We start from the raw sequence: 26,696 nt of genomic DNA, 5'->3' as shown, positions 1-26,696 counted from the left end.
TGAAGTGGAACTTGAATTGGGGTCCCCCAGAACCGAAGGGGTTGAAGCCCCCCGGGAAAGGGTGCCAGCCACCGCCCCCCCCCGCCTCCCCCTCTCTGCCAGGGGTTGCCACCCCCGCCCTGTTGACTCTCGGGGTCCAGGGGGTCCTCTCCAGAGTCGAACTTGCTCCGCTTCTCTGTGGGGCGGAGAGCGAGAGAGGGGGAGACGCGGAGGTAGGAGCGCTAGCGAGGGTGGGTCGTGGTGGGTGGGTGTGGGGGGGTGGTGGGTGATGGTGTGTGGGTGGGTGTGGGGTGGTGGTGGGTGGGTGGGGGTGTGTGGGGTGGGTGATGGTGTGTGGGTGGGTGATGGTGTGTGGGGTGGGTGATGGTGTGTGGGTGGGTCATGGTGTGTGGGTGGGTGATGGTGTGTGGGTGGGTGATGGTGTGTGGGTGGGTGATGGTGTTTGGGTGGGTGATGGTGTGTGGGTGGGTGATGGTGTGTGGGTGGGTGTGGGGTGGTGGTGGGTGGGTGTGGGGTGGTGGTGGGTGGGTGGGGGTGTGTGGGGTGGGTGATGGTGTGTGGGTGGGTGATGGTGTGTGGGTGGGTGATGGTGTGTGGGTGGGTGATGGTGTGTGGGTGGGTGATGGTGTGTGGGTGGGTGATGGTGTGTGGGTGGGTGATGGTGTGTGGGTGGGTGATGGTGTGTGGGTGGGTGATGGAGGGTGATGGTGGGTGATGGGGTGTGGGTGATGATGTGTGGGGGGTTGGGTGATGGTGTGTGGGTGATGGTGTGTGGGGGGAGGGTGGGTGATGGTGGGTGGGTGATGGTGGGTGGCTGAGTGATGGTGTGTGGGTGATGGTGGGTGATGGGGTGTGGGTGATGGCGTGTGGGTGATGGTGGGTGGCTGATGGTGTGTGGGGGGGTGATGGCGTGTTGGTGATGATGGGTGGGCGAGTGAGTGAGCGAGTGAGCGAGCGGGCGAGCGAGCGAGTGAGCGGGTAAGCGAGCGAATGAGTGAGAGGGCGAGCGAACGAGTGAGCCCGAGTGGGCGAGTGACCGAGCGAGCAGGCGAGTGAGTGAGCGAGCAGGCGGGCGAGCGGGCGAGTGAGTGAGCGGGCGGGCGAGCGAGCGAGTGAGCGGGCGAGCAGGCGAGCGAGTGAGCAGGCGAGCGAGCGGGTGAGCGAGGTGTACCGGGGTCTGTGAGGACCTCCTTGGCCGCCGCGATGTCTATAAAGTGCTTCTCGGCCTTCTTTTTCTCGGACTCCGCCTGGAAGTTGTCTGGGTGCCACTGCTGCGCCAGCTTGCGGTACGCCTTCACAATCTCCTGCTTCTTGGCAGACCTTCACACGGCACGGGGGGGGGGCACGGGGGGGGGGCACAGGGGGGGGGGCACGGGGGGGGGGGGCACGGGGGGGGGGGGAAGACACACACATGGCAGGGTTGCCGAGATGATGATGATGACTACCTCGCCTGGTGTGCAGGAGGTCGTGGGTTCGATCCCGACCCTGACGATGCCTGCTGCTGCTGTATATTTGCAGTCTGCGTCTCTCTCTCATCATCATCATCACGGTGGCTAGGAGATGTTGACTACCTCGCCTGGTGTGCAGGAGGTCGTGGGTTTCGATCACGACCCTGACGACGCCGTACGTAGCCAGCCGTGCCGTGCGTGTGTTGAACTTCTTTCACACCGTACGTAGTGCTACGTGTGTGTGTGTGTTGAACTTCTTTCACACCGTACGTAGTGCTACGTGTGTGTGTTCAACTTCTTTCACACCGTACGTAGTGCTACGTGTGTGTGTGTGTTCAACTTCTTTCACACCGTACGTAGTGCTACATGTGTGTGTTCAACTTCTTTCACACCGTACGTAGTGCTACGTGTGTGTGTGTGTTCAACTTCTTTCACACCGTACGTAGTGCTACATGTGTGTGTTCAACTTCTTTCACACCGTACGTAGTGCTACGTGTGTGTGCTCAACTTCTTTCACACCGTACGTAGTGCTACGTGTGTGTGTTCAACTTCTTTCACACCGTACGTAGTGCTGCGTGTGTGTGTGTGTTCAACTTCTTTCACACCGTACGTAGTGCTACGCGCGTCTGCGTGTTCAACTTCTTTCACACCGTACGTAGTGCTACGTGTGTGTGTGTGTTCAACTTCTTTCACACCGTACGTAGTGCTACGTGTGTGTGTGTTCAACTTCTTTTACACCGTACCTAGTGCTACGTGTGTGTGTGTTCAACTTCTTTCACACCGTACGTAGTGCTACGTGTGTGTGTGTTCAACTTCTTTCACACCGTACCTAGTGCTACGTGTGTGTGTGTTCAACTTCTTTCACACCGTACGTAGTGCTACGTGTGTGTGTGTGTTCAACTTCTTTCACACCGTACGTAGTGCTACATGTGTGTGTTCAACTTCTTTCACACCGTACGTAGTGCTGCGTGTGTGTGTGTTCAACTTCTTTCACACCGTACGTAGTGCTACATGTGTGTGTTCAACTTCTTTCACACCGTACGTAGTGCTACGTGTGTGTGTGTGTTGAACTTCTTTCACACCGTACGTAGTGCTGCGTGTGTGTGTGTTCAACTTCTTTTACACCGTACCTAGTGCTACATGTGTGTGTTCAACTTCTTTCACACCGTACGTAGTGCTACGCGCGTCTGCGTGTTCAACTTCTTTCACACCGTACGTAGTGCTACGCGCGTCTGCGTGTTCAACTTCTTTCACACCGTACGTAGTGCTACGTGTGTGTGCGTGTTCAACTTCTTTCACACCGTACGTAGTGCTACGTGTGTGTGTGTTCAACTTCTTTTACACCGTACCTAGTGCTACGTGTGTGTGTGTTCAACTTCTTTCACACCGTACGTAGTGCTACATGTGTGTGTTCAACTTCTTTCACACCGTACGTAGTGCTGCGTGTGTGTGTGTTCAACTTCTTTCACACCGTACGTAGTGCTACATGTGTGTGTTCAACTTCTTTCACACCGTACGTAGTGCTACGTGTGTGTGTGTGTTGAACTTCTTTCACACCGTACGTAGTGCTGCGTGTGTGTGTGTTCAACTTCTTTTACACCGTACCTAGTGCTACATGTGTGTGTTCAACTTCTTTCACACCGTACGTAGTGCTACGCGCGTCTGCGTGTTCAACTTCTTTCACACCGTACGTAGTGCTACGCGCGTCTGCGTGTTCAACTTCTTTCACACCGTACGTAGTGCTACATGTGCGTGTTCAACTTCTTTCACACCGTACGTAGTGCTACGTGTGTGTGCGTGTTCAACTTCTTTTACACCGTACCTAGTGCTACATGTGTGTGTTCAACTTCTTTCACACCGTACGTAGTGCTACGTGTGTGTGCGTGTTGAACTTCTTTCACACCGTACGTAGTGCTACATGTGTGTGTTCAACTTCTTTCACACCGTACGTAGTGCTACGTGTGTGTGCGTGTTCAACTTCTTTTACACCGTACCTAGTGCTACATGTGTGTGTTCAACTTCTTTCACACCGTACGTAGTGCTACGTGTGTGTGCGTGTTGAACTTCTTTCACACCGTACGTAGTGCTACGCGCGTCTGCGTGTTCAACTTCTTTCACACCGTACGTAGTGCTACGCGCGTCTGCGTGTTCAACTTCTTTCACACCGTACGTAGTGCTACGCGCGTCTGCGTGTTCAACTTCTTTCACACCGTACGTAGTGCTACGCGTGTGTGCGTGTTGAACTTCTTTCACACCGTACGTAGTGCTACGCGCGTCTGCGTGTTCAACTTCTTTCACACCGTACGTAGTGCTACGCGTGTGTGCGTGTTGAACTTCTTTCACACCGTACGTAGTGCTACGTGTGTGTGTGTGTTCAACTTCTTTCACACCGTACGTAGTGCTACGCGTGTGTGCGTGTTGAACTTCTTTCACACCGTACGTAGTGCTACGCGCGTCTGCGTGTTCAACTTCTTTCACACCGTACGTAGTGCTACGCGCGTCTGCGTGTTCAACTTCTTTCACACCGTACGTAGTGCTGCGTGTGTGTGTGTTCAACTTCTTTCACACCGTACGTAGTGCTACGTGTGTGTGTGTGTTGAACTTCTTTCACACCGTACGTAGTGCTACGCGCGTCTGCGTGTTCAACTTCTTTCACACCGTACGTAGTGCTACGTGTGTGTGCGTGTTGAACTTCTTTCACACCGTACGTAGCCAGCCGTGCCGTGTGCGTGTTCAACTTCTTTCACACCGTACGTAGTGCTACGCGCGTCTGCGTGTTCAACTTCTTTCACACCGTACGTAGTGCTACGCGCGTCTGCGTGTTCAACTTCTTTCACACCGTACGTAGTGCTACGCGCGTGTACGTGTTCAACTTCTTTCACGCCGTACGTAGTGCTACGTGTGTGTGCGTGTTCAACTTCTTTCACACCGTACGTAGTGCTACGTGTGTGTGTGTGTTCAACTTCTTTCACACCGTACGTAGTGCTACATGTGTGTGTGTGTTCAACTTCTTTCACACCGTACGTAGTGCTACGCGCGTGTACGTGTTCAACTTCTTTCACGCCGTACGTAGTGCTACGTGTGTGTGCGTGTTGAACTTCTTTCACACCGTACGTAGCCAGCCGTGCCGTGTGCGTGTTCAACTTCTTTCACACCGTACGTAGTGCTACGCGCGTGTGCGTGTTCAACTTCTTTCACACCGTACGTAGTGCTACGCGCGTCTGCGTGTTCAACTTCTTTCACACCGTACGTAGTGCTACGCGCGTCTGCGTGTTCAACTTCTTTCACACCGTACGTAGTGCTACGCGCGTCTGCGTGTTCAACTTCTTTCACACCGTACGTAGTGCTACGCGCGTCTGCGTGTTCAACTTCTTTCACACCGTACGTAGTGCTACGTGTGTGTGTGTGTGTGTTCAACTTCTTTCACACCGTACGTAGTGCTACGTGTGTGTGTGTGTTCAACTTCTTTCACACCGTACGTAGTGCTGCGCGTCTGCGTGTTCAACTTCTTTCACACCGTACGTAGCCACCCCCCGCGCTAGCGTCACGAGTGGTGGGCTGGGTGACGGTGGCGGTGTGGTGCACCGACCTCTTGACCCCGAGGATCTTGTAGTAGTCCCGGCGCTGGGACTGCTTCAGCAGCTTCTGGGCCTTGTCCAGGCCCTCGCGCACGCCGGGGGCTGCCTCATCAACCCCCCTCGCTCGCTCGTAGTCAGACACCGCTGGGGGGGGGGGGGGTATAGGGGGGGTAGGGGGGGTGGGTAGGGGGGGGATGAGGTATGGGGAGGGGGTAGGGGGGTGGGGGGTGAGGGATGGAGGATAGGGGGTAGGGGGTGGGAGGGATGAGGGATGGGGGGGTAGGGGGGGGGATAGGGGGGGGTGGGGTGGGGGATGGGGGGGTGAGGGATAGGGGGGGTGGGGGGTGAGGGATGGGGGGGGGGTGAGGGGGTGGGGGTGAGGGATGGGGGGGTGGGGGGGTAGGGGGTGGGGGGTGAGGGATAGGGGGGGTGGGAGGTGAGGGCCAATCAACTTCAAGGACAGTGCACATCATTATCACCATCATCAGAGTTGTTTCTTTTTGTTTGCATTTTCACTGCTCGCCTTGTGGTTATTGCAAACATGATGCCTTGCACAGAGGTTTTTGCACCAGTTGAAAGGCTAAAAACCTATCACTAGTACGTTCGTCATCGTCAGGTGTTCAAGGCGTCACGCGAGCGAGCGCGTCCCACACCCCCCCTACCTTCCTGGTACTCCTCGTTCGCGATGTGAGCCTCCGCGCGGTCTCGCAGCGCGCCGACGTTGTCGGGATCGCGGTCGAGCACCAGGCTGCACGCTCGCACCGCATCCGTCGTCCGCCCCTCGCTCTGCGGGGGGTGGTGGTGGTGGTGAGGGGGGGGGAGGGCACGCGGAGGCGGGAGAGGCGATGAGTGTGGGAGAGCTGTGGTGACGGGGGTGGAGGGGCGGGTGACAGTACCACTGTGGCTAGGAGATGTTGACTACCTCGCCTGGTGCGCAGGAGGTCGTGGGTTCGATCACGACCCTGATGATGCTTGCTGCTGCTGCTGTAGATTTGGAGTTTGCGTGTCTCTCTCATCATCATCATGGTGGCTAGGAGATGTTAACTACCTCGCTTGGTGTGCAGGAGGTCGTGGGTTCGATCACGACCCTGATGATGCTTGCTGCTGCTGCTGTAGATTTGGAGTCTGCGTCTCTCTCATCATCATCATCACGGTGGCCAGGAGATGTTGACTACCTCGCTTGGTGTGCAGGAGGTCGTGGGTTCGATCACGACCCTGACGACGCCTGCTGCCGCTGCTGTATATTTGGAGTTTGCGTGTCTCTCTCATCATCATCACGTCGGCTAGGAGATGTTGACTACCTCGCCTGGTGTGCAGGAGGTCGTGGGTTCGATCCGGCCAGGTACGGGTACGGGTAAGGAATCAAAACCCGTTTTGCGACCTCTGGTTGGTGGGTGAGTAAGTGGGTGCGTGGGTGGGTGAGTGGGTGGGTGAGTGGGTGAATTCGTGAGTGGGTGAGTGGGTGGGTGAGTGGGTGAGTGGCTGAATTGGTGGGTGGGTGGGTGAGTGGGTGAGTGGGTGAATTCGTGAGTGGGTGAGTGGGTGGGTGAGTGGGTGAGTGGCTGAATTGGTGGGTGGGTGAGTGAGTGGGAGAGTTTGCGACCCTGGTGCGGCCGGGTACGGGTACGGGTAAGGAATCAAAACCCTCTTCTTGGTTCTTTCGGTAAAGTCACGTAGAAGGGAAGTAATAAAATAATAAAAATAAAACATAATAAAATACGTTTTTTTTATTATTAATATAATAATATTATATTATTCTATTATTTTATTATTCTATTATATTATCAAACTTTATTTTATTATTTTATTATATTACGTTATTATACTATGTCATTATATTATTAAGTTGTATTTTTATTATTTTATTACTTCCCTTCTACGTGACTTTACCGAAAGAACCAAGAAGATGAATCCCTGCAGTCACGACAGCTTTAAATCGAGATCTAATAATATTATATTATTGTAATATTTTATTTTATTATTTTATTATATTACGTTATTATACTATGTCATTATATTATTAAGTTGTATTTTTATTATTTTATTACTTCCCTTCTACGTGACTTTACCGAAAGAACCAAGAAGATGAATCCCTGCAGTCACGAAAGAAGCTTTACATCGGAATCAAAACCCGTCTGCGACCTCTGGCCTCCGCTACCTTAGAGAGGCAGTGGCAGATGCGCTCATCGGCGCGCTCAGCGTACACGGCCACCGTAGCCTCAGTCTTCTTGACCGCCTCCAACTTGACCACCGCCTCATCGTACCTGCGGCACACGGAGGGCACCACCACCACCATCAGCAACAACATCAACAACAACAACAACACCACCATCAACAACAACACCATCAACACCACCACCAACACCACCAGCAACACCACCAGCAACACCACCATCACCAGCACCACCAACAACACCACCAGTACCAGCACCACCACCACCACCACCACCACCGTCACCGCCACCGTCACCGTCACCGCCACCGCCACCGTCACTACCAGCACCACCGTCACCACCACCACCACCGTCAACACCACCACCATCACCACCACCACCACCAGCACCACCAGCACCACCAGCACCACCACAACCACCACAACCACCACAACCACCGCCGCAGTTGCAGGCCTCAAAACACACCGTGGAGTTGGCGAGTGCTGTGTGTGTGTGTGTGGGGGGGGAGGACGGGCAGTGACGCTTGCCAAGAGCGGCGCTTACGAGCTAAAGGGGTGCGGGAGGGCAACGCCAATGTGGACGACGACGACGACGACGACGATGTAAAAGCGGCATCACGGCTCCCAGTGGCGACCGAATGTCGGGAGGAGAGCGCGCTCCAGACGGCCACGTGCGCGCCATTGCTGTGGCAGGCTGTGGCAGGCTGTGGCAAGCATGTGGAAGTCTCTGACAGGCTGTGGCAGGCTGTGGCAGGCTGTGGCAGGCTGTGGCAGGCCGTGGCAGGCTAGGGCTGGCTACAGTAGTCTATGGCGAGGCCGTGGCAGGCTACGGCAGGCTATGACAGGCTACAGCAGTCTATGGCGAGGCTGTGGCAGGCTACGGCAGGCTATGACAGGCTACGGCAGGCTATGACAGGCTATGACAGGCTGTGGCAGGCTACGGCAGGCTATGACAGGCTACGGCAGGCTATGACAGGCTACGGCAGGCTATGACAGGCTACGGCAGGCTATGACAGGCTGTGGCAGGCTACAGCAGGCTACGGCAGGCTACGGCAGGCTATGACAGGCTGTGGCAGGCCGTGGCGGTCACCACCGGGCCGTGGCGTGGCGGGGGGCGCGCCGTGTGGCCCACCTGGATTCGGCGATGAGGCTCTCGGCCGCCTCGAGCTGCCGGCTGAGCTTCTTGACGTGGCGGTAGTGCACCAGGCACGCCGCGTGCTCCGGGTCCAGCTTCAAGCACTCGCGGATCTCCCTGCGGGGTCACGCGGGGGTCACGGTTAGGAGGAGTGGGGGGGTGGGGGGGTAGGGGGGCGAGTGAGCGACTGAGTGAGTGAGCAAGCGAGCGACTGAGTAAGTGAGTGAGCGAGTGAGCGAGCGAGTGAGCGAGCGACTGAGCAAGTGAGTGACTGACTGAGCGAAGTGAGCGACTGAGCAAGTGAGTGAGTGACTGAGCGACTGAGCGAGTGAGTGACTGAGCGAGCGAGCGAGCGACTAAGCAAGTGAGTGACTGAGTGACTGAGCGAGCGACTGAGTGAGTGACTGAGTGAGTGACTGAGTGAGCGAGTGAGCGAGCGACTGAGTGAGCGAGTGAGCGAGTGAGCGAGCGACTGAGTGAGCGAGCGAGCGACTGAGTGAGCGAGCGAGCGACTGAGTGAGCGAGTGAGCGAGCGACTGAGTGAGCGAGCGACTCACGTGAGCGAGTCGTCCTGCTCGCCCAGGCTGTAGTGCAGGCGGCTGATGCGCAGGTGAGCGGCCGTGTTGTCGTTTCGCAGTTTCGTGGTCGGCTTCAGGTCCTGGATCGCTTTGCCCAGGTTCCCCATCTGCTCGTGGCAATCGGCGCGCAGCTCCCGCACGTCCGAGTCCCAGGGGCAGGACTACGCACAAAGACAAAGGTCCCCCGTGTAGCCTTAACGGACTGCAGGGGCGAGTGCTGTTAGCGAGCACCTTTGAAGGCCGGCACGGCACACGAGGGGGCGGGTGGCCAGCACCACCACGCCCGGCCGCCTTTGTCTCCCCAGTGGCGATGTTTACCACACATCGCACCAGGTGACTCGTTTGAGGCCGAGTCGACCTAGGGGAGGCCCAGGACCAGTTCGGATAATCGTCACCGGTGGTGTTGGCCGTGAGCGGGAATCGAACTCGGGTCACAGAGGGTTTCGTAGCGCAGCGTAGTGCTAACCACTACACCCACCGCTCCCCACACACACACACACACGCAAGCACGCACACACACACACACAAGTACACACGCACACACACACAAGGACACACGCACACACACATAAGGACACACGCACACACACATAAGGACACACGCACACACACATAAGGACACACGCACACACACACGGATACACACACGGACGGACACGCACACGGACACACACGCACGCACACACACACGCGCACACGGACACACACGGACACACACGCACGCACACACACACGCGCGCACACACGCACGCAGTCAAGTTCACTCAGGTTTATTTTAACGAGGAGAGAAGGCGAGAGAGGAGGAAGAGTCTAATTTGCAAGAGTGAGTGAGTGAGTGGGTGTGTGAGTGAGTGTGTGAGTGAGTGGGTGGGTGGGTGAGTGTGTGAGTGAGTGGGTGAGTGGGTGAGTGAGTGAGTGAGTGGGTGGGTGGGTGAGTGTGTGAGTGAGTGGGTGTGTGAGTGGGTGAGTGTGTGAGTGAGTGGGTGAGTGGGTGAGTGAGTGAGTGGGTGGGTGTGTGAGTGAGTGAGTGGGTGTGTGAGTGGGTGAGTGTGTGAGTGAGTGGGTGAGTGGGTGAGTGAGTGAGTGAGTGGGTGGGTGGGTGAGTGAGTGAGTGAGTGGGTGAGTGAGTAAGTGAGTGGGTGGGTGTGTGAGTGAGTGAGTGGGTGTGTGAGTGGGTGAGTGTGTGAGTGAGTGGGTGAGTGGGTGAGTGAGTGAGTGAGTGTGGGTGGGTGGGTGGGTGGGTGTGTGAGTGAGTGGGTGTGTGAGTGGGTGAGTGTGTGAGTGAGTGGGTGAGTGGGTGAGTGAGTGAGTGGGTGGGTGGGTGGGTGTGTGAGTGAGTGAGTGGGTGTGTGAGTGGGTGAGTGTGTGAGTGAGTGGGTGAGTGGGTGAGTGAGTGAGTGAGTGGGTGGGTGGGTGGGTGTGTGAGTGAGTGGGTGTGTGAGTGGGTGAGTGTGTGAGTGAGTGGGTGAGTGGGTGAGTGGGTGAGTGGGTGGGTGAGTGAGTGAGTGGGTGAGTAAGTGGGTGAGTGGGTGGGTGTGTGAGTGGGTGAGTGGGTGAGTGGGTGGGTGAGTGAGTGAGTGGGTGAGTGGGTGAGTGAGTGAGTGAATGGGTGAGTGGGTGAGTGGGTGGGTGAGTGAGTGGGTGAGTGGGTGGGTGTGTGAGTGAGTGAGTGGGTGAGTGGGTGAGTGGGTGAGTGGGTGGGTGAGTGGGTGAGTGAGTGAGTGGGTGGGTGGGTGGGTGGGTGTGTGAGTGAGTGAGTGAGTGGGTGGGTGGGTGTGTGAGTCAGTGAGTGGGTGAATGGGTGAGTGAGTGTTGTGGGTGAGTGGGTGGGTGTGTGAGTCAGTGAGTGGGTGAGTGGGTGAGTGGGTGAGTGGGTGAGTGGGTGGGTGGGTGTGTGAGTGAGTGGGTGAGTGGGTGAGTGAGTGAGTGGGTGAGTGGGTGGGTGGGTGTGTGAGTCAGTGAGTGGGTGAGTGAGTGAGTGGGTGAGTGGGTGAGTGGGTGGGTGGGTGTGTGAGTGGGTGAGTGGGTGAGTGAGTGAGTGAGTGGGTGGGTGGGTGTGTGAGTGAGTGGGTGAGTGGGTGAGTGAGTGGGTGAGTGGGTGGGTGGGTGTGTGAGTCAGTGAGTGGGTGAGTGAGTGAGTGGGTGAGTGGGTGTGTGAGTCAGTGAGTGAGTGGGTGAGTGAGTGAGTGGGTGAGTGGGTGAGTGAGTGAGTGGGTGAGTGGGTGGGTGAGTGAGTGGGTGAGTGAGTGAGTGGGTGAGTGAGTGAGTGGGTGAGTGGGTGTGTGAGTCAGTGAGTGGGTGAGTGGGTGGGTGTGTGAGTGAGTGGGTGAGTGAGTGAGTGGGTGAGTGGGTGGGTGTGTGAGTCAGTGAGTGGGTGAGTGGGTGAGTGGGTGAGTGGGTGGGTGGGTGTGTGAGTGAGTGAGTGGGTGAGTGGGTAAGTGGGTGAGTGAGTGGGTGAGTGGGTGGGTGGGTGTGTGAGTGAGTGGGTGAGTGGGTGAGTGAGTGAGTGGGTGAGTGGGTGGGTGTGTGAGTCGGTGAGTGGGTGAGTGGGTGAGTGAGTGAGTGGGTGAGTGGGTGAGTGGGTGGGTGGGTGTGTGAGTCAGTGAGTGGGTGAGTGGGTGGGTGGCTGTGTGAGTGGGTGAGTCAGTGAGTGGGTGAGTCAGTGAGTGGGTGTGTAGGTGAGTGGGTGAGTCAGTCAGTGGGTAGGTGAGTGGGTGGGTGACTGTGTGAGTGGGTGAGTCAGTGAGTGGGTGGGTAGGTGAGTGGGTAAGTAGGTGAGCGAGTGGGTGGGCAGGTGAGTGGGCGGGTGGGTGGCTGTGTGAGTCGGTGAGTCAGTGAGTGGGCGGGTGGGTGTGTGAGTGGGTGAGTAGGTGAGCGAGTGGGCGGGTGAGTGGGTAGGTGAGCGAGTGAGTGGGCGGGTGGGTAGGTGAGCGAGTGAGTGAGCGGGTGGGTGGGCGGCTGTGTGAGTGGGTGAGTCAGTGAGTGGGTAGGTAGGTGAGTGGGTAGGTGAGTAGGTGGGTGAGTAGGTGAGTGGGTAGGTGAGCGAGTGAGTGAGTGGGCGAGTGGGTGAGTGGGTAGGTGAGCGAGTGGGTAGGTGAGCGAGTGGGTGAGTGGGTGAACGAGTGGGTGAGTGGGTAGGTGAGCGAGTGGGTAGGTGAGCGAGTGAGTGGGTGAACGAGTGGGTGAGTGGGTAGGTGAGCGAGTGGGTAGGTGAGCGAGTGAGTGGGTGAACGAGTGGGTGAGTGGGTAGGTGAGCGAGTGGGTAGGTGAGCGAGTGAGTGGGTGAACGAATGGGTGAGTGGGTAGGTGAGCGAGTGGGTAGGTGAGCGAGTGAGTGGGTGAACGAGTGAGCTCAGATGTTGTTGACCGGGACAAGACAATAGACAGCCGGTCAGAGGCTACACGGGGGACCTTTGCCTTTGGCTGTGTGCGCGTGGGCTCGCGTTGCATCAGCCGTAGGTGCTAGCAGGAGATCTTGATGGACGTGAGCGAGTGACTGAGCGAGTGACTGAGCGACTGAGCGACTGACTGAGCGCGTGGGCTCGCGTTGCATCAGCCGCAGGTGCTAGCAGGAGATCTTGATGGACGTGAGCGGGTGAGCGGCTGAGTGACTGCGCTGCGCGAGTGAGTGACTGAGTGAGTGAGCAGCTGAGCGAGGCGAGCGACTGAGCAAGCGAGTGACTGAGCGACTGAGCGAGTGACTGAGCGAGTGAGTGACTGAGCGAGTGAGTGACTGAGCGAGTGAGTGACTGAGCGGCTGAGTGACTGAGCGAGTGAGTGACTGAGCGAGTGAGTGACTGAGCGAGTGACTGAGCGGCTGAGTGACTGAGCGAGTGAGTGACTGAGCGAGTGAGTGACTGAGTGAGTGAGCGACTGAGCGAAGCGAGCGACTGAGCAAGCGAGTGACTGAGCGACTGAGCGAGTGAGTGACTGAGCGAGTGACTGAGCGAGTGACTGAGCGACTGAGCGAGTGACTGAGCAAGCGAGTGACTGAGCGACTGAGCGAGCGACTAAGCGAGTGACTGAGCGAGCGAGCGACTGAGCGAGTGACTGAGCGAGTGAGTGACTGAGCGAGTGAGTGACTGAGCGAGTGAGCGGCTGAGTGAGTGAGCGACTGAGCGAGCGAGCGACTGAGCAAGCGAGTGACTGAGCGACTGAGCGAGTGACTGAGCAAGTGAGTGACTGAGCGAGCGAGTGACTGAGCGAGCGACTGAGCGACTGAGCGAGTGACTGAGCAAGCGAGTGACTGAGCGACTGAGCGAGCGACTGAGCGAGTGACTGAGCGAGCGAGCGACTGAGCGAGTGACTGAGCAAGCGAGTGACTGAGCGACTGAGCGAGCGACTGAGCGAGTGACTGAGCGAGGGAGTGACTGAGCGAGCGAGTGACTGAGCGACTGAGCGAGCGACTGAGCGAGCGACTGAGCGAGTGACTGAGTGAGCGCGTGGGCTCGAGTTGCGTCAGCCGCAGGTGCTAGCAGGAGATCTTGTTGGACGTGAGCGAGCGAGCGAGCGACTGAGCGAGCGACTGAGCGAGCGACTGAGCGAGCGACTGAGCCAGTGGGCTTGCGTTGCGTCAGCCGCAGGTGCTAGCAGGAGATCTTGTTGGACGTGAGCGAGCGAGCGACTGAGCGAGCGACTGAGCGAGCGACTGAGCGAGTGGGCTTGCGTTGCGTCAGCCGCAGGTGCTAGCAGGAGATCTTGATGGACGTGAGCGCGTGCCGCAAAAGGGGGAAGTTTACGGCTAAAATACAACTCGACGGGGGGGGGGGGGGGGGGGTAAAAATAGATTTTAATTCCTACATTTGCTTGTGTCAAGGATTTTGGTCAATGATAATTATTATTGAACTTGAAGGTCGCTTTTTTTTGTGTGTTTGTGCGTCTGTCCGTCCCGCCCCTTTACAGTACCGAACAGCGACGACAACGAAACGCACCACACGTGGCAGTCGCCCCGGGCCGCCACAAAACTGCGGGCACCGCGACGAGGTCACCGCCGTGCGACGATGACGTCATTGTCCTCGTCACCGCCGTGCGACGATGACGACGTCATTGTCATCACCGCCGTGCGACGCAGCAACAGCAGCGGCAGCAACAGCTACAGCAGCAGCAGCAGCTACAGCTACAGCTACAGCAGCTGCAGCTACAGCAGCTACAGCTACAGCAGCTACAGCAGCTACAGCTACAGCTACAGCAGCTACAGCTACAGCAGCTACAGCTACAGCAGCTGCAGCTACAGCAGCTACAGCTACAGCAGCTACAGCAGCTACAGCTACAGCTACAGCAGCTACAGCTACAGCAGCAGCAGCTACAGCAGCTACAGCAGCTACAGCAGCTACAGCTACAGCAGCTGCAGCTACAGCAGCAGCAGCTACAGCAGCAGCAGCTACAGCAGCAGCAGCTACAGCAGCAGCAGCTACAGCTACAGCAGCTACAGCTACAGCTACAGCAGCAGCAGCTACAACTACAGCAGCTACAGCAGCAGCAGCTACAGCTACAGCAGCTACAGCTACAGCAGCAGCAGCTACAGCTACAGCAGCTACAGCTACAGCTACAGCAGCTACAGCAGCTACAGCTACAGCAGCTACAGCTACAGCAGCAGCAGCAGCTACAGCAGCTACAGCAGCTACAGCTACAGCAGCTACAGCAGCTACAGCAGCTACAGCTACAGCAGCTACAGCAGCTACAGCAGAAGCTACAGCAGCTACAGCAGCTACAGCAGCTACAGCAGCTACAGCAGCTACAGCTACAGCAGAAGCTACAGCTACAGCAGCTACAGCTACAGCAGCTACAGCAGCAGCAGCTACAGCAGCTACAGCTACAGCAGCTACAGCAGCTACAGCTACAGCAGCTACAGCAGCAGCAGCTACAGCAGCTACAGCAGCAGCAGCTACAGCAGCTACAGCTGCAGCAGCTACAGCAGCTACAGCTGCAGCAGCTACAGCAGCAGCAGCTACAGCAGCTACAGCTACAGCAGCTACAGCAGCTACAGCTACAGCAGCTACAGCAGCAGCTACAGCTACAGCAGCTACAGCTGCAGCAGCTACAGCAGCAGCAGCTACAGCAGCTACAGCAGCAGCAGCTACAGCAGCAGCAGCTACAGCAGCTACAGCAGCAGCAGCTACAGCTACAGCAGCAGCAGCTACAGCAGCAGCAGCTACAGCTACAGCAGCAGCAGCAGCAGCTACAGCAGCTACAGCTACAGCAGAAGCTACAGCTACAGCAGCTACAGCAGCTACAACTACAACAGCAGAAGCTACAGCAGCAGCAGCTACAGCAGCTACAACTACAGCAGCAGCTACAGCTACAGCAGCTACAGCTACAGCAGCTACAGCAGCTACAGCAGCTACAGCAGCTACAGCAGCTACAGCAGCTACAGCAGCTACAGCAGCTACAGCAGCTACAGCAGCTACAGCAGCTACAGCAGCAGGAGCTACCCACGTCGACAATCTTGTCGAGGAAGGCGACTGCCCCCTGGTGGTCTCCCCACTGGTGCAGCGAGCGAGCCTCCTCCCACAAGCGCTGCAGCTCCAGCGCTCGCGACTTCTGCACCGACGCCTCCTCGTCTCCTGGGTGGCTGGCCAGCTGGTGGGGGTGGTGGGGGGGGTGGTGGGGGGGGGTGGGGGGTGGGGGGTGGGGGGTGGTGGGGGGGGGTGGGGGGGTGAAGCGCACACACTCGCTGACACACACGCCGACACGCTCGCTGACACGCTCGCTTGCGCACAGAGGCACACGCTGACACGGACACCGACACGCTGACACACACGCTGACACACACGCTAACACACACACGCTGACACACGCTGACACACACGCTGACACACACACTGACACACACACACTGACACACACACACTGACACACACACACTGACACACACACACTGACACACACACACGCTAACACACACACACTGACACACACGCTGACACACACACACTGACACACACACACTGACACACACACACACACACTGACACACACACACTGACACACACACACTGACACACACACACTGACACACACACACTGACACACACACACTGACACACACGCTGACACACGCTGACACACGCTGACACACACACTGGCACACAGAGGCACACTTTGGCGCGGAGATGCGCGTGCGTTGCCGGTGCCGGGCACTGACGCGCTTTTGACCCCCCCACCGACAAACTGCCATCCACAGAACGCGCACGGAACCTCCGCCCGTCTGCCAAGCCGCCCCTCAAACCCGTCCACCCGTCGTCGTCGACCCGTCGACCCTACGACCCTTCGACCCGTCGACCCGTCGACCCTACGACCCTTCGACCCGTCGACCCGTCGACCCTACGACCCTTCGACCCGTCGACCCGTCGACCCTTCGACCCTTCGACCCGTCGACCCGTCGTCGTCGACCCTACGACCCTTCGACCCGTCGACCCTACGACCCGTCGACCCTTCGACCCTTCGACCCATCGACCCTTCGACCCTTCGACCCTTCGACCCTTCCACCCGTCGACCCTTCGACCCTTCGACCCGTCGTCGTTGACCCAGGGCGGGGGGGGGGGGTGAGGGACACGCGCCGTGAGCCGTGTGGGGGTGGGGAGGGTGGCCACTCACCACGGCGAGGAAGTCCTGCAGCGCCTCCTGGAATTTGCCCTGCTTCAGGAAGACGTTGCCTCTCTGCAGCTGCGCCTGTGGGGACCCCCACGACGTGGAGACGGATGATGAGAAGCAGCAGCAGTGGAGGAGCAGGCAGAAGCAGAACACGAAAATAGCGGATGTTGTTGTTGTGGGTGTGTGTGTGTGCGTCCGTACACTTGGGCACGTGCGCACGTGTGCACGTGTGTGTGTGTGTGGACACGTGCGTGCGTGTGTACGTGCACGTGCGTGCGTACACGTGGACACGTGCGTGTGTGCGTGTACACGTGCGTACACGTGCGTGTACGTGTGTGCGTACACGTGGACACGTGCGTGTGTGCGTGCGTGCGTACACGTGTGTGTGTGTGTGTATGTACACGTGTACATGTGTGTGTGCATGCTAGTGCGTGCGTGTACGCGTGTACACGTGCGTGTGCGTGCGTACACGTGTACACTGGGTGTGTGTGCGTGTGCGTGCGTACACGTGGACGCGTGTGTGTGCGTGCGTACACGTGCGTGCGTACACGTGCGTACACGTGCGTACGCGTGGACGCGTGTGTGTGCGTGCGTACACGTGTGTGCACGCGTACACGTGTGTGCACGCGGACACGTGCGTGCGTACACGTGCGTGCGTACACGTGCGTGCGTACACGTGCGTACGCGTGCGTGCAAGTCTCACGGCCGTGAAGTCTGGCTTGAGCTCGATGACGCGGGAGAGGTCCGGCAGGGCGGCTCTCGACCGCCCCATGGCCAGATAGACGGTCGCCCGCTTGTAGTAGGTCAGGTAGCTGCCCGGGTCGCCCTCTGATGACGACGACGATGATGACGACACCACAACAACAGCCAGTCAGCAAGGGGTAGTGGCACGTCCTCCTGTACCACGTCACTCCATCTCTTCTCTAGCACATGCCGCGCCAATTTAGCCCCCTCGATCCGGCCGAACAGCAGGTGCCACGGGTCGACTGACTGAGATGACCGAGACGACTGGCTGATGCACCACCTGTGCCCCCTACTGTGCCAACTCGCTGTGCTTTAGCCACCCGGCGCTCCGCTCGTTGTTGTGAGCGTCGCTCCTCCGCCCTCCGTTGTTGTTGGAGGGCGACTGCCTCCAACTGCCCAGTAGCGTCCTTCACGAGCCTCCTCCACAGAGGCCGATCTTGACACCGCTGGTACCAGTCATCGGCAAGTCCACTCAGCTCCACGTCCTCCTGTACCACACCACTCCATCTCTTCTCTAGCCCGTGCCGCGCCCGTTTAGCCCCCTCGATCCGGCCGAACAAAAGCTGTTTAGGCATGCGGTGGCTGGGCATGCGGGCTACATGACCCAGCCAACGCAGCCTTGCCTGCCGGAGGAGCTCACCGATGGGACTTTGTCCAGATCTTTCAGGGATTTGTGAGCTCCTCACACAATCCAGCCTGGCTAAACCCAGGATGGATCGTAGACAGGCCAGCCTAAATGTTTCTAACCGGCGAAGATGTTCCATTAGGGGGGTCCACGTTTCGCATGCGTAGAGAAGGGAGGGAATGACTGTGGCCGAGAAGACCTGAAGCTTCGTGCGGAGCGACAGACCAGGGAGCTTCCACACTTAGCGTTATGCAACAGAGCTGGAGACGTTTCGCCGGTAATGACAACAACATCCACACAATCAACAACCACATGAACAACCGCAAAAACCACAACAACCAAAACAACCACCACCAGAACAACCACAACAACCACAAGAACAACCACAACAACCACCACCAGAGCAACCACAACAACCACAACCACAACATGTTTGCATGTTCACTGCAAGCACTCCGTGTTGCGGTTGACGCAGTAAATGGCTTGCTTGCACAAAGGTTTAATCTACTCTTTGGTTCTTTCGGTAAAGTCACGTATCAAGATAAAATAATAAATTAAATTAAATACTAGCATACGACGTTTCGATCGCAACACAAGCAATCGTCATCAGGCTTAAATGAAATAGAAACACAAATCTAGTACACTTAGAAATGTAATGTAATACAACAGAGAGTCGGATAACATAACAGTCAACACCCTACCTGGTTCATTATGTTCTTTCTAAGAATGCTCTCACCAACCACAACGACAGACGACAACAACAACGACAACAACATCAACAACAACAACAGACATAAACCACAACGACAACAACGACACAGACAACAACACCAACATCAACAAACAACAACAACAACATCAACGACGCAGACAACAACAACGACAGACAACAACGACGCAGACAACAACGACACGGACAACAACACCAACATCAACAACGACACGGACAACAACAACAACATCAACAACGACACGGACAACAACAACAACGACACGGACAACAACACCAACATCAACAAACAACAACAACAACATCAACATCAACGACGCAGACAACAACAACGACAGACAACAACGACACGGACAACAACCCCAACATCCACAAACAACAAAAACATTAACAAACAACAACATCAACATCAACAACAACACCAACATCAACAAAACAACGACACGGACAACAACACCAACATCCACAAACAACAACAACAACAACGACACAGACAACAACAACAACAACACCAACGACGCAGACAGCAACAACACCAACACCAACAAAACAACGACACGGACAACAACACCAACATCAACAAACAACAACAACAACATCAACAACAACGACAGACAACAACAACAACGACACAGAAAACAACAACAACAACGACACAGAAAACAACAACACCAACGACGCAGACAGCAACAACACCAACACCAACAAAACAACGACACGGACAACAACACCAACATCAACAACAACAACAACAACGACAGACAACAACAACAACGACACAGAAAACAACAACAACAACGACACAGAAAACAACAACACCAACGACGCAGACAGCAACAACACCAACACCAACAAAACAACGACACGGACAACAACACCAACATCAACAAACAACAACAACAACAAACATCAACAACAACAACACCAACATCAACAAACAACAACAACGACACGGACAACAATGACGCAGACAACAACAACAACAACGACACGGACAACAACACCAACATCAACAAACAACAACATCAACAACAACAACGACACAGACAACAACGACAACAACACCAACATCAACAAACAACACCAACAAACACCAACAACAACAACAACGGTGTCCGAGCGAGCGAGCGAGTGACGTTGCTGACCGACTGCGGCGTGGTAGTGCGACAGGGCGTCAGCGAGCTGCCCTGCCGCCAGCAACTTCTTGCCCATCTCCAGGTGCTTGTCCACCTCCGTGTTGGCACCGCACGCACCTGCACAGGTGACACGGTGCGAAGTTGAACATAAACACGCACAGCAAGGTTGGACTACGCACGGTGCGAAATAAAGTTCGATTTAAAGCTTTCGTGACTGCGGGGGATTCATCTTGTTGGTTCGTTCGGTAAAGTAGTTGCGTGGAAGGGAAATAATAGAATAATAAAAATACAACATAATATAATAAAATAATATAATAAAATGAAAGAATATGGAAGCGTTATATAATAAAATAATAAAATAAAATAATATTATACTATATTTAAATAATAAAATAATAGTATAATATTCTATAATAATAAAATAAAATAATATTATATTATTAGATTTTGATTTAAAGCTTTCGTGACTGCGGGGGATTCATCTTGTTGGTTCGTTCGGTAAAGTCGCGTAGAAGGGAAATAATAAAATAATAAAAATAAAACATAATAATATAATATAATAAAATAATAATATAAAATACTAATGTTATATAATAAACTAATAAAATAATATAATACCATAATATAATAAAATTGTATAACATAATATATTAAAATAATAAAATAATAATATAATATACTAAAATAATATAACAATATTATATTATTACATTTCGATTTAAAGCTTTCGTGACTGCGGGGATTCATCTTCTTGGTTCGTTCGGTAAAGTCACGTAGAAGGGAAATAATAAAATAATTGTATTTTATTACGTTTTATTAGTATTTTAGGTTTTTTATTTTTATTATTTTATTATTTCCCTTCTACGTGACTTTACCGAAAGAACCATGAAGGTGTGAAATAAGTTCAAAACACACACGCGCACAGCGCGGTTGGCTACGTACGGCGCGAAAAAAGTTCACACACACAGACACACACACACAGAGACACACACACACAGAGACACACACACACAGAGACACACAGACACACACACAGAGACACACACACACACAGACACACACAGAGACACAGACACACACACACAGACACAGAGACACACACACACAGAGACCCACACAGACACAGAGACACACAGACACACACACACAGAGACACACACACACAGAGACACACACACACAGAGACACACAGACACACACACAGAGACACACACACAGACACACACAGAGACACAGACACACACACACAGACACAGAGACACACACACACAGAGACCCACACAGACACAGAGACACACAGACACACACAGACACACACACACAGACACACACAGACACACACAAACACACACACAAACAAAGAGAGAGACACACACACACAGACAGACACACAGAGAAAGATATACGAACGGGACGCTGCGGGGCTAATGACATCACTGCAAGTGTCAAGCGAGTGGGTGTAAGGACACGTCACGTTTAATAGAAGACGATGACGATGATGACGACGACAAACACTTTGACAAACAAAACACCGCGTCTCTTAATTAGTTTGGACCGCATCCAGTACGTGCGTTACTAACTCCACTCACCTATTCATTACACACACACACCAGTTTCATACGTTAATTTTGGAGCTTTCGTGACTGCAGGAATTATTCTGAAGATAAAATAATAAGTTAAATAATGGCATACTACGACGTTTCGATCGCAACACAAGCAATCATCATCAGGCATAAAAGAAATAGCAACAAAAATCTAACCGTCTATAGTTTTCTAGGAAGAGTTTTGTCCCAATTTCTTCCATGCCTGATGATGATGACGATCGCTTGTGTTGCAATCGAAACGTCGTAATATGCTATTATTTAATGTATTATTTTATCTTCAGACGTGACTTAACCGAAAGAACCAACGAATAGTTCCTTGCGCCCCCCCGTGGTGCTGTTGATCCTGCATCATGCATGGGCATAATGGGACTTTGAAACCCCTCCGCCCACCTCCTACGCATTGTCCATTGGTATGCTAAATTCCTCTTCATATGCACATTCTTTTGTTAAGGCGCTCCTCCTCGCTACACCTATATAAGCTGCTAGCTTGATAATGTTCTCATTCTTCGCCTGAGGACGGCTGCTTGCGTTGTGGCCGAAACGTCGTGAGAATTGTTTTATTATGTTTTATTTTTATTATTTTATTACTTCCCTTCTACGTGACTTTACCGAAAGAACCAAGAAGATGAGTTACATACGTGTTGACCCCCCCCCCCACCCCCTGATCAGTGCCCGACCTAATGACAGATAAATTCAGACCGCATTGGTCACCCCGTGCCCCTTACATCATCTCAACGTTCATCCAGCAAAGTCACATCATGACACGGGAGAGAAGCACACAAACAAATTGACATTTGAGGCTTTTTTTTGACCCGTATTGAAACGGTTGTACGGCTCTGTGGGTCTGAAAACTCAATTTTCCAGGACAAGAATACGGGGTAAACCGTATGGGTTGACAGGTGTAGTGTATAGTGTAGTGTAGAGTATGGTAATGTAGTAGTGTACACTATAGTGTAGTGTATAGTGTAGTGTAGAGTATGGTAGTGTAGTAGTGTATAGTGTAGTAGTGTATAGTGTAGTGTATAGTGTAGTGTATAGCAGAGGTGTGGACTCGAGTCATGTGACTTGGACTCGAGTCAGACTCGAGTCATGAATTTGATGACTTGCGACTCGACCTGGACTTGCATAACAATGACTTTGTCCCACCTCTGGTGTATAGTATAGTGTATAGTATAGTGTATAGTGTCGTGTAGAGTATGGTAGTGTAGTAGTGTATAGTGTTGTAGTGTATAGTGTAGTGTGTAGTGTAGTGTATAGTGTAGTGTGTAGTGTATAGTGTAGTGTATAGTGTAGTGCATAGTGTAGTGTATGGTAGTGTATAGTGTAGTGTATAGTGTAGTGTATAGTGTAGTGTATAGTGTAGTGTATAGTGTAGTGTATAGTGTAGTGTATGGTAGTGTATCGTAGTGTAGTGTATAGTGTAGTGTATAGTGTAGTGTAGAGTATGGTAGTGTAGTAGTGTATAGTGTAGTGTATAGTGTAGTGTAGAGTATGGTAGTGTAGTAGTGTATAGTGTAGTGTATAGTGTAGTGTAGAGTATGGTAGTGTAGTAGTGTATAGTGTTGTAGTGTATAGTGTAGTGTATAGTGTAGTGTATAGTGTAGTGTATAGTGTAGTGCATAGTGTAGTGTATGGTAGTGTAGTAGTGTATAGTGTAGTGTATAGTGTATAGTGTAGTGTATAGTGTAGTGTATAGTGTAGTGTATAGTGTAGTGTATAGTGTAGTGTATAGTGTAGTGTATAGTGTAGTGTATATTGTAGTGTAGAGTATGGTAGTGTAGTAGTGTATAGTGTTGTAGTGTATAGTAGTGTAGTGTATAGTGTAGTAGTGTATAGTAGTGTAGTGTAGTAGTGTATAATAGTGTAGTGTGTAGTGTAGTAGTGTATAGTAGTGTAATGTATAGTGTAGTAGTGTATAGTAGTGTAGTGTGTAGTGTAGTAGTGTATAGTAGTGTAGTGTAGTAGTGCATAGTAGTGTATAGTAGTGTAGTGTGTAGTAGTGTATAGTAGTGTATAGTAGTGTAGTGTATAGTAGTGTAGTATAGTACACACTGACACACTGACACAAACACACTGACACGTACAGACACACACACAGACACACTGACACACACACTGACAAACACACTGACACGCGCACAAACACACTGACACGCGCACAAACACACTGACACGCGCACAAACACACTGGCACGCGTACAAACACACTGGCACGCGTACAAACACACTGGCACGCGTACAAACACACTGACACACACACAAACACACTGACACACACACAAACACACTGATACACGCACACAAACACACTGACACACGCACACAAACACACTGACACACGCACACAAACACACTGACACACGCACACAAACACACTGACACACGCACACAAACACACTGACACACGCACACAAACACACTGACACACACACAAACACACACGCACACAAACACACTGACACACGCACAAACACACTGACACACGCACAAACACACTGACACACACACAGACACACTGACACACACACTGACACTCTGACACGCACACAAACACACTGGCACGAGTACAAACACACTGGCACGCGTACAAACACACTGGCACGCGTACAAACACACTGACACACACACAAACACACTGACACACACACAAACACACTGACACACGCACAGAAACACACTGACACACGCACAGAAACACACTGACACACGCACAGAAACACACTGACACACGCACACAAACACACTGACACACGCACACAAACACTCTGACACACGCACACAAACACACTGACACACGCACACAAACACACTGACACACGCACACAAACACACTGACACACGCACACAAACACACTGACACACGCACACAAACACACTGACACACGCACACCGACACACACAAACACACTGACACACACACAAACACACTGACACACACACAAACACACTGACACACACACAAACACACTGACACACACACAAACACACTGACACACACAAACACACTGACACACACACAAACACACTGACACACACACAAACACACTGACACACACACAAACACACTGACACACTCTGACACAAACACACTGACACACTCTGACACAAACACACTGACACACGTACAAACACACACTGACACACGTACAAACACACACTGACACACACTGACACACACACAAACACACTGACACACACACAAACACACTGACACACACACAAACACACTGACACACACACAAACACACTGACACACACACAAACACACTGACACACACACAAACACACTGACACACTGACACAAAAACACTGACACACTGACACAAACACACTGACACACACTCTGACACACACAAACACACTGACACACACAAACACACTGACACACTCTGACACACACTCACACACTGACACACACACTGACACACACTTAATGACAAGACCGCTGAAGGGACAGCAAGTGTTGTCAACAATGCCGGTAAAACGAGGGGGGAGGGGGGTAAACGTGGCTTTACAAACACCACGACCGCCCGGCCGTCTTTGTATCCCCAGTAACGACAGTCCTCTCTCTCTCTCGCCGTCTCTCCTCACACACACGCCACACAACCTCTACAGACACGGCTACAACGCTGAGGCCGAGTACACCTCACGGAAGCCTCAATAAACCGCAGCGGTGACTTAACAAAACAAAACAGAGAAAAAAAAACAACCCGCAATTTAGCGTGAGGCCTAGCCCGCCTAGGCTTTTCCCGTCTTTCCTAGAAGCCCCAAGCCGGCCGAGCTCGGGGGGGGGGCGGGTGGCGGCAAAAACGGCCCACACCCCCCCCAGCGGCTCGTATCGTCGGGGGAAAAAGTTTGCCGTCGTTACCGTCATACTGCAGGTCGAAGAGAACCAACAGCAGGGGGAAGGACGACACAGCCTTGTTGACCCACGACACAGGAGTGATCATCTCAGTGTTGTCGCTGCTGCTGCTGTTGCTGCCGTATGGATCTCGCTTCGCATTATCGCGCCCAGTGAAGTTAAAGCGAACGTGATGACGTCACGCGGGGGGAGCCCCTCCCCCCGGACCGTGCGCGATGACGTCACGAAGCGCACGTTCGCGGCTCCAACGCCCCAGACGCAGCCGTGCGCGTTGACGTCACGCGGAGGTCGCGGCCAATCAACGCGCGCGTACGCTGTTGCGGGGGGGGGGGGCGGTTAGGGTGGGGTGCACGCAACGGAGCGTGGGCTTTTGTGATTGGACGAGACGGCGGTGAGGGGGTGGGGTGAATCACGTGGGAGAGGCGTGGGGGCATGAACAGATGGGGGCTTGCGATTGGCTGAGACGGGTGCACAGGTGCGACGTTCCTATTGGATGACGGGGAAAAAAAAAGGCGTGGCCTTTTCGCGCGAATGTTTCCGGAAGTGGAGAGGAAGTTGAGCATTGAAGTACAGAAACGTCTTCCGGAAGATGAACTTTGCGTTCAGAAAAATCTTCCGGAAGAGGAAGATGAGCGTTGTGTTCAGAAACATCTTCCGGTAGAGGAAGATGAACGTCGCGTTCGGAAGCTACTTCCGGAAGTGGAGCGAAATTCTGAGAGATCTTCCGGAAGAGGAAGATGAACGTCGCGTTCAGAAACATCTTCCGGAAGAGGAAGAACGGGGCGTCAAGTTCACAAATATCTTCCGGAAGTAGAAGACAGGCGTTGTAAGATCTTCCGGAAGAGGAAGAAGGATGTCGCGTTCAGAAAATCTTCCGGAAGAAGAAGACCGGCGTTGTGAGTGAGATCTTCTGGAAGAGGAAGATGAACGTCGTGTTCAGAAAATCTTCCGGAAGAGGAAGACGTACGTCGTGAGTAAGATCTTCCGGAAGAGGAAGATGAACGTCTTGTTCAGAAACATCTTCCGGAAGTAGAAGAACAGGGCGTCGCGTTCAGAAACATCTTCCGGAAGAAGAAGACAGGCGTTGTGAGTGAGATCTTCCGGAAGAGGAAGATGAACGTCGCGTTCAGAAACATCTTCCGGAAGAAGAAGAACGGAGCAGTATGCTCAGAAGACAGGCGTTGTAAGATCTTCCGGAAGAGGAAGATGAACGTCGTGTTCAGAAACATCTTCCGGAAGAGGAAGAACGGAGCAGTATGCTCAGAAGACAGACGTTGTAAGATCTTCCGGAAGAGGAAGATGAACGTCGCGTTCAGAAACATCTTCCGGAAGAGGAAGCACGGGGCGTCATGTTCAGAAACATCTTCCGGAAGAAGAAGACAGGCGTTGCGAGTAAAGATCTTCCGGAAGGGGAAGATGAAGGTCGCGTTCAGAAACATCTTCCGGAAGAGGAAGAACGGAGCAGTATGCTCAGAAGACAGGCGTTGTAA

General features: G+C 53.5%; 1 protein-coding gene across 1 annotated transcript in view; it reads right to left on the bottom strand.

Moving 5' to 3' along the window:
- The window catches only part of LOC144952248 (dnaJ homolog subfamily C member 3-like), a 25,511-nt gene extending 134 nt beyond the window's left edge, over window positions 1–25,377 (bottom strand). The window contains 13 exon segments of the mRNA XM_078882680.1: window positions 1–91; window positions 93–175; window positions 1,172–1,320; window positions 5,038–5,170; window positions 5,689–5,812; window positions 7,185–7,290; window positions 8,332–8,451; window positions 8,892–9,073; window positions 15,348–15,491; window positions 16,509–16,583; window positions 17,209–17,333; window positions 19,750–19,857; window positions 25,213–25,377. The exon segment at window positions 1–91 is cut by the window's left edge and continues 134 nt beyond it. Coding sequence (XP_078738806.1) covers window positions 1–91; window positions 93–175; window positions 1,172–1,320; window positions 5,038–5,170; window positions 5,689–5,812; window positions 7,185–7,290; window positions 8,332–8,451; window positions 8,892–9,073; window positions 15,348–15,491; window positions 16,509–16,583; window positions 17,209–17,333; window positions 19,750–19,857; window positions 25,213–25,294 — 1,522 coding nt within the window. The 5' untranslated portion in view covers window positions 25,295–25,377.
- Window positions 25,378–26,696: the final 1,319 nt, after the last annotated feature.

Source organism: Lampetra fluviatilis, chromosome 66 (genome assembly GCF_964198595.1).
Source record: "Lampetra fluviatilis chromosome 66, kcLamFluv1.1, whole genome shotgun sequence".
NCBI lineage: Eukaryota > Metazoa > Chordata > Hyperoartia > Petromyzontiformes > Petromyzontidae > Lampetra > Lampetra fluviatilis.
Note: the sequence above shows the minus strand (reverse complement) of the source record. Positions and strands in the feature narration are given on the sequence as shown.